This window comes from Lates calcarifer, unplaced genomic scaffold, assembly GCF_001640805.2.
Source record: "Lates calcarifer isolate ASB-BC8 unplaced genomic scaffold, TLL_Latcal_v3 _unitig_2081_quiver_1593, whole genome shotgun sequence".
In the NCBI taxonomy this organism is placed as follows: Eukaryota; Metazoa; Chordata; class Actinopteri; family Centropomidae; genus Lates; species Lates calcarifer.
Window position 1 is genome coordinate 15,644 of NW_026115968.1, and position 9,211 is coordinate 24,854.

A 9,211-nucleotide genomic window follows, 5' to 3' on the forward strand; every position below is an offset into this window, starting at 1 on the left:
TCCACCAGAGTGCTTGATTTTACTACTGACAGGCTCAGATTGTTATTATAAGTGTCTGACAACATTATGAATAGGATTCCTACAGAGATAGGGTTTTCTGTGTTTCTGCAGATGAAGACTCCTCCAGACAGGAGTCAGTTGACCTTTACAAATTTGCTGAACATTACAAAATTTTAATGTGAAATAAATAAATAATGCTCTCAAACTAAAAGACTGAGAGAACTCCATAATAACTAGCATAACAAACTCAACACAAGCCAATCAGTCAACTCTGCCATTCTTGCACTGAACAGGTTGTTAGGTCAAGATTTATTCTATTTCCTTACCAATTTTCTTGTTCTTGTTTTGTTCGGTGATGGGGGGTCTTTCCTGACCACAGTCACATAAAGTCAAGAAACTCTGATGGATTCTTATTATTCCCTTTAAGGTGATGTGTACATTTAGCTACTATACCTACTGGTACAAACTGTCTCAAAGTTGGACAAAAAGCATGGAGACCCCTCAGTATATTGTACAGAGTAGTTTATTTGACTTACAGTTACAATAGGTAACATTTTGTTTTAACTTATCATCATGAAGAAAATAATGATTGTACAATCTGAGATTGTGCTTCTGTGTGAATGAATTTCAGGCAGGTTTCATTAATTTAAGGTTATACTACTTATTAAATAAATGATTAAGTAAACTGACCGTTCACACTGAAGTATACTACCAGTATCCCAGAATGCATTTCACACCAGCCAGCGGCAACAGTGACAAGTGGCTGTGATTTCAGAACAGGCTAAAAACTTGTTTTTCCCAACATGACTGCTTATCTGGCATTTTAGAAAGTTTTTATATTTTTAACGTGAGACTATGACCAAATAAGATTTTTACTTTCCAATCTGCCCAATCTGATCCAACTTTTTCAGAGATTTGGGGCCAACTGGTTTACCTTAGCTCACCAGCTTAGTCCAGGGTCTACGTTTGTAGGCGGTTCCAAACACATCCTTTGATCTCAGAATTCTGACTTTGATGTCAGAACTAAGTGCAATTTAACAAAAGAAGAAACAATCACCCTCGAAATCAACATCCAGACTCAACAGACATGTACGTTGCATTTTACCTTTTCCATTGCAAGCATGTTAGCATGTTGATATTAGCATGTAGCTCAAAGCACTGCTCACTTATGCAATCACAACATGAAAGATGATAAATCTTACAGTTTACATTCCTACAAGGGGGATATCGGAAAAATAGGATGTGATAATAATTCAAGATAATCACACAAATCACAGAAAGTTAACAGTAAAATATGTTTTTCAACAAAACATTACTATTCTAAAGATAAAGAAAAAGAAAATCTTTCATGGAAACTGACAGAATTCAAACATTAAAGCTCATCTCTTTTCTTAGTGGTTTTCTTCTCAGTCTCCTTTTCCTTGTGGAAGACCTTTCCATCCGACTGCTTCCTCCAGCTCAGTTTGACGTCTCCGTCCACTCCCTTGTCCTTCAGCTTCTGTTTGAGCTGAGACACAAAAACATTTACTTTGTTGAATATCACACAGAAAATTCTTCACCAAACACTTTTGTTCAGTTACATGTTACCTAACTGTAACTGCCTGTTGGCGTGTTTTTTGACACAGGTCTGGTTTTAATGATATAGAGGCGTTTGAATGAAGTTGTTCTCAGTAGTCTGTGAAGTCATATACATTTTTGACTGTTCTCTTTTTAATGAAAATTACAAAGGTCATGAAGAACATTTACACAAGCTCTGCATCAAATAGCCACAAATCAATGGCACAGCCTGCCTGACAATGTGAGGGGTTCCATCTCTATTAGCACAAAACCAGTCTAAAGAGTCTGCTATTAGCTTATGGTCTCCATGACTCGCTTTTATGTGACAAGCATACATTTGTAACGTGTGTAGTTGAAAGCCCAATAAGAAGCTAAAGTAAATACAATTTTAGAAAATTAAAAATGTCAAACATTATTTACCTCCCTCAAGATGTCTTCCATCACAGCAGGGTCATTCAGATCCAGAGAGGAGCTTTTCTTCATGAGCCTCACTCTCACCACTTTCTTTGAGACAGGTGCTGAAAAACAAACAGGCTTCATCAGTTAAATCCTTACAAATATCACATTTAGAATAAATGTGATACTTTTTTACATCGGCTCTATATGTGAGTGTCCTATGGCGCAAGAAAACCTTAGCTTAGCTTAGCTTAGCATGGACTTCTACGGTTGCTCTTGCATCATTGAAACCAGGGCTGTAGTCAAACTTTTGTTTTGTTTTGTTTTGTTTTGTTTTGTTTTGTTTTGTTTTGTTTTGTTGCGTAGCGTTGCGTTGCGTAGCGTTGCGTAGGGAGGTGCCTAACTTAGTGAAATGACCAGGAAGTATCTAAGTGGCAGCCATGATAAGAGCTGGTCACATTCTGTATATGCTAAGTAAAGGTGCTTCATCATCAACCCATCATCTGCTGCTGAACCCTACTGCGTATTAACTTTCCAAACAAGTTCATGGATATTATCAATAGTATGGATGATGAAACTTATTTTACAACCCAGTCTCACAGCAGTTTGTGAAACAGTCAGGAAAGTTAATGTATTTTTTCATGTATATGGACACAAACTTTCCATCATTTGTCATGACACACAGAATTTTATTGACCCAAAACTTTCCACTGTATCTGCAGGTAAAGGAAACCTAAACCTACATCTAAAGGCTGGCTGAGTCATGACTTACGACTGTAGCAGATAAATCCTGTCCTGTGATCACAGGGCCAGTCCTCCCATTTTCCATGATAGCCGAAGTATGCTGCCACACAGTTCTCCTTGTTCCCATTAGGTTCAACCTCATTCCAGTACCTAAATGAGGAGTTACTTCCATCCGACCACTTCCAGGAGTCTCTGAAAAGGCCGATCCAGACATCTTGTCCTGAAGGTAGCAGCTCTGTTACCTTCTGGTTTTCCTCCATGTTTCTCACACTGGCCAGGTCTGTGTGGTTTGCTCTGCAGTAGCTCTGAGCTTCAGTCCATGTCATTGTTTTGTTGATGAAGACAAATGTGACATTTGACCCTGAAAACAGATCATAGTGTAGAGCTGAGCAGCAGTAACATAACCATAAGCATTAGTAGTGTGTAGTATAGTGTTAGTGTTTCCATCTGGACTGTCAGCTTGTTGCTCATCTGTAAAGTACTTTGAATTGGACCAACCTAGAAAAAGGTGCTGTACAAATAAAGTCTGATTGATTGATTGAACTGTGAGCCCAAATAAGGAAAACACAGAGACAAAGAGAAGCAGAAAGTGGGAGAGATAAAGAAACTAAACTGCTGTGTTGTATGGTGTAATTTCACCAGTTAAAATCCTCACCTCTGACATCCATGCAGACTGCTGTACGGTAGAAATCACAAAAAACATCATTCCACTGTCCATCATTGGTGATCCATGCACAGTGTTCTCTACTATTTTCATTGTCTGGTTCATAGTTGTACCAGTTCCTGAACTCAGCCTCCTCCTGTGTGTAGAAACTTCTGTCTGACAGCGACCACCTCCAGCTGTTCACATCGTCGTACAGACCTATCCAGGCTAACTGGAAACAACACGTTTTCTTTAGTCTCAAATGTGATATAAAGTATTTGACCTCTGTAAAGTTGCTGAAGGCAAAATTTTTCACAAAATCATTTCTGTTTACACTCTTCATGCTGCTCAGTCTCACTCCATTTACACCTGTTATTAAAATGTGATCTGTTTCCAGACAATTAATGATCTGACTTTGCATTTGTATTTACACCTGGTAATAATCTTTCATTGAAATCAGATCTTTGACCTCTGGAACAAAACCTGATCATGAGTAATTTGAGGTGGTGTCTAATCAGCTGATGGCATCAAACTTATCTTTGTAAACTGAGCTGTTTCTGTAGGAACTGTCCAGTTTATCTTAAACAGCTCTGTTGCCTCAAAACACCAATAAACATCTGGTTTCCTGAGGCTTTAGGGACGTGAATCTTTATATTCTACCAGTCACTGTAACTGTTAGAACCTTCTGTCTTTACATTTTCATCAGTTTGAGTGACTTCTGATGAAGGGTGTGCTCAGAGGTCAGAGGTCAGAGCAGGAATAATGATGTTATGTAGGTATGGATTGCATTTACACTGACATAAGATCCTAACACACTGTGAGCCAGACTTCCTCCAGCAGTGGTCAGACAGATCGGATCCCAACACATTTACAACTCGCATTAACATGTTTTTCCTGATCTGGATAAGGTGTCTGGATACAGATCACATTTTAATCCCAGGTGTAAACAGGGGCTCTGATCCTCCAACACTTCTTTACAGTATCTTATAATTGCTTTGGTTCAGTTTTGGCCTCAAGGTTTCTCTGCTCTGATCAGTTCCTGTGTGATGTACATGTGTTCTCTTTTCTAATTTTTCTTATTTTATTTATTGTATGCTGTCTTACTTTAAACACAGACAGTGAAGTCTAGACTCTGACTTTACACTGCAGCCATTTACATATTGGATGAAATGAACATTTAAATATTCAAAACATTTGTTTTTCATAAAGAACTCAGACATTTGAAATGTGACAAGGAGCCTGAACCAGACTCTGTTTTTCCATAAGAAGTCATAAACCAATAACCATTTGGAACCACTGGTTTAATCTTAACAACTTTTATAAGCTTATTGTAAGTTTTTAATCTAAAATTTTTAATTTGTGAAGTGACTAGTAACTACATTCGTCAGATAACCCAACCGGTTGAGGCAGATGGCCGCCCACCCTGAGTCCGGTTCTGCTCAAGGTTTCTGCCTCTTAAAAGGAAGTTTTTCCTTACCACATTCGCAGAATACTTGCTCATGGTGGGATTTGTTGGGTCTCCCTATGTAAATACGTATTTTAAAGAGCATGGTCTAGACCTGCTCTATATGAAAAGTGCCTTGAGATGACTTTTGTTGTGATATGGTGCTATATAAATAAAACTGAATTGAATAGATAAATGTTGCTCAGTAAAAAGTACAATATTTCCCTCTGAAATGTCATGGAGTACAAGTGGAAAGTAGCAGAAAGTTGTCAAAGATGACTTTGATATGAAAGAGACAAAGGTGAACTCACATAGCTGAATGTTGGGTAGATCATTCTGTTTAAATCCACCATGGAGTTCAAGAGGTTCACGTCCTCCATGTTGTCTATAGTGGCCAGGTCTGTGTAGTTTTCTCTGCAGTAGCTCTGAGCTTCAGTCATGTTCATTTGTTCATAAACAAAATGGTACTGATGAGCAGGGAGTGATGAGACAGCACACAGCCCTGTAGTGACAGACATGGATATTGATCAGATTTGGGCTAAAAATTCCTTCTATAAAATAGTTTGACTTTGTAAAATGACATTTCAGTGTATTCAGCTGTGTCATTGTTTTGGTGGTTAAAGCTCTTCTAATATGGACGTCATGCTTTATTTGTATAAATAAAACAATAATGTTTAGTTCTCAAAATGTTGAGAAACATGAGAAATTAATAATTCTAAAAATAAAAAAAAAACATAAAAAATAACACTTGCCTGCTGCAGCTGTGATGATCAGAAGAACCTTTTCCATGGTTGTTCCACCTCTGTCTCCTTTACTCTGTGACTGTGGAGCTGTTGAATTCACTTTTTAAGTTATCTTCACTTTCATCAGCTTCATGCAAAGTGTTCTATAAAAACAGTTATTTGCCTGTCTCTTTAGTTTCATACTGACTGATCTGTATGACTGATACTGTAGTGAATAAGCTGTCAGTGTTAACCTACTTTAAAAAAACATGATATTGTACACACACATACTATTAGTAGGACGCTGGCCACTGGATGATGACACCCAGTCCCCCAGTCTGAACTGTCCCCAGACCCACCGTGAGGGAGCTAATTCTTTGTGGGGCCTCTTCTATACTTTAACTGTTTTCTTTCCTCCCCATATTTCAAACATATTGCAAAGGTTCAAAGGGGATTTGTGGATTATGTTGACCAGTCATTTCTTCCCCTTCACCAGTCAGCACACAACCTCAATCTATGGTGGACCTGCAGGAGTTCAACTGCAGTGTACAAGAGAACATTTCAAATATCCACATCCTCTTCCCATCCAGAATGAATATATTCTTGATATCTGCAATGTAATTCTTACTAGCACAAACTTCCATTCCAGATATCAGCAATCCAGTTGTGACTAGTTTCACTCCACCCTCCCCTCACTCAAGAGCAAGACCCCTAGATCCTTAAACTCTTTCACTTGGGGCAGAAACTCTCCCCTCACCTGGAGGGAACAATCCACCATTTTCAGGCTGAGAACCATGGCCTCAGACTTGAAGATGCCGACCCTCATCCTGACTGCTTCACACTTGGCTGCAAACCAGTCCAATGTGTGCTGAAGATCATGGTCTGATGAAGCCAACAGAACCACATCATCTGCAAAGACGCAGAGATGCGAGTCTAAGGTCCTCAAACCTTAAACTCTCCTCATCTTGATTGAGATCCTGTCCATGAATATAACAAACAAAATTGTCCAACACCCACTGAAAACGTGTGAACTGGACTGACTCGCATCAGCGGCCCTGGTACCCCATACTCCCGCAGTACACCCCACCTGGGGGATACGTTCATAACCCTTCTTCAGGTCCACAAAGCACATGTAGACCAGTTTCCCATCTTTTTTGGTACCAACTGGCAACATAATGTGCTAACTGTCTTAATCTGGGCATCGTCGCTTTTAAAGTAACCAAATCACATAATTGATATGGTGTGACCTTTCTTGTCAGCAATTCTGAATTCCTGTTTGGAGGATAAAGTGAGTTCATCACTCTCACTTTTGTGCCTCTCACCAGATCTACTCATGTTTCTTACTTGTCCATAATTTTCTGTATCACTGGTAAGTCCAACAATTCTTTGGGACAGGAAATGGGTATCTGTACTATACTTTGACAAGCAAGCCAAAAACTGCTGGTTGTGATAACTCTGGTATTTTTGAATGTTTATTTTCCCATGTTTTTGGTCGCAGATGATTGGTTGGAACAAAAATCATTGGAATCGATGCAGTACTGATCAAGTACAGTAAACAGCTGCTGCAATGTAATCCAATGGGCAATTGTCCATGTCCATGTACATCCACCAGAGTGCTTGATTTTACTACTGACAGGCTCAGATTGTTATTATAAGTGTCTGACAACATTATGAATAGGATTCCTACAGAGATAGGGTTTTCTGTGTTTCTGCAGATGAAGACTCCTCCAGACAGGAGTCAGTTGACCTTTACAAATTTGCTGAACATTACAAAATTTTAATGTGAAATAAATAAATAATGCTCTCAAACTAAAAGACTGAGAGAACTCCATAATAACTAGCATAACAAACTCAACACAAGCCAATCAGTCAACTCTGCCATTCTTGCACTGAACAGGTTGTTAGGTCAAGATTTATTCTATTTCCTTACCAATTTTCTTGTTCTTGTTTTGTTCGGTGATGGGGGGTCTTTCCTGACCACAGTCACATAAAGTCAAGAAACTCTGATGGATTCTTATTATTCCCTTTAAGGTGATGTGTACATTTAGCTACTATACCTACTGGTACAAACTGTCTCAAAGTTGGACAAAAAGCATGGAGACCCCTCAGTATATTGTACAGAGTAGTTTATTTGACTTACAGTTACAATAGGTAACATTTTGTTTTAACTTATCATCATGAAGAAAATAATGATTGTACAATCTGAGATTGTGCTTCTGTGTGAATGAATTTCAGGCAGGTTTCATTAATTTAAGGTTATACTACTTATTAAATAAATGATTAAGTAAACTGACCGTTCACACTGAAGTATACTACCAGTATCCCAGAATGCATTTCACACCAGCCGGCGGCAACAGTGACAAGTGGCTGTGATTTCAGAACAGGCTAAAAACTTGTTTTTCCCAACATGACTGCTTATCTGGCATTTTAGAAAGTTTTTATATTTTTAACGTGAGACTATGACCAAATAAGATTTTTACTTTCCAATCTGTCCAATCTGATCCAACTTTTTCAGAGATTTGGGGCCAACTGGTTTACCTTAGCTCACCAGCTTAGTCCAGGGTCTACGTTTGTAGGCGGTTCCAAACACATCCTTTGATCTCAGAATTCTGACTTTGATGTCAGAACTAAGTGCAATTTAACAAAAGAAGAAACAATCACCCTCGAAATCAACATCCAGGCTCAACAGACATGTACGTTGCATTTTACCTTTTCCATTGCAAGCATGTTAGCATGTTGATATTAGCATGTAGCTCAAAGCACTGCTCACTTATGCAATCACAACATGAAAGATGATAAATCTTACAGTTTACATTCCTACAAGGGGGATATCGGAAAAATAGGATGTGATAATAATTCAAGATAATCACACAAATCACAGAAAGTTAACAGTAAAATATGTTTTTCAACAAAACATTACTATTCTAAAGATAAAGAAAAAGAAAATCTTTCATGGAAACTGACAGAATTCAAACATTAAAGCTCATCTCTTTTCTTAGTGGTTTTCTTCTCAGTCTCCTTTTCCTTGTGGAAGACCTTTCCATCCGACTGCTTCCTCCAGCTCAGTTTGACGTCTCCGTCCACTCCCTTGTCCTTCAGCTTCTGTTTGAGCTGAGACACAAAAACATTTACTTTGTTGAATATCACACAGAAAATTCTTCACCAAACACTTTTGTTCAGTTACATGTTACCTAACTGTAACTGCCTGTTGGCGTGTTTTTTTGACACAGGTCTGGTTTTAATGATATAGAGGCGTTTGAATGAAGTTGTTCTCAGTAGTCTGTGAAGTCATATACATTTTTGACTGTTCTCTTTTTAATGAAAATTACAAAGGTCATGAAGAACATTTACACAAGCTCTGCATCAAATAGCCACAAATCAATGGCACAGCCTGCCTGACAATGTGAGGGGCTCCATCTCTATTAGCACTTCAGTCAATCATACATTTGCGATGTGCTGTTGTATATATATTTGTATTGTGTGTCTTCTGTGTTCTTTCTGTATAACTTTGTATGTTATTGTATCATTTCTTTGCTCTGAGACTGCCACAGGACTAGAGGTCGATTATTGTTTACCTCCCTCAAGATGTCTTCCATCACAGCAGGGTCATTCAGATCCAGAGAGGAGCTTTTCTTCATGAGCCTCACTCTCACCACTTTCTTGAGACAGGTGCTGAAAACAAACAGGCTTCATCAGTTACAGTTT

General features: G+C 38.5%; 1 protein-coding gene across 1 annotated transcript; it reads right to left on the minus strand.

The window, feature by feature from the left end:
• Positions 1-519: 519 nt before the first annotated feature.
• On the minus strand, positions 520-6,680 carry LOC108892086 (uncharacterized). The gene is made up of 7 exons (XM_051067898.1): positions 6,548-6,680; positions 6,203-6,415; positions 5,096-5,286; positions 3,360-3,572; positions 2,726-3,050; positions 1,978-2,075; positions 520-1,507 (listed from the first exon to the last, which is right to left on the minus strand). Exons 1-7 carry the CDS (start codon positions 6,678-6,680, stop codon positions 1,373-1,375), a joined length of 1,308 nt encoding a protein of 435 aa, XP_050923855.1. The 3' UTR covers positions 520-1,372.
• Between the last annotated feature and the right edge of the window lie 2,531 nt (positions 6,681-9,211).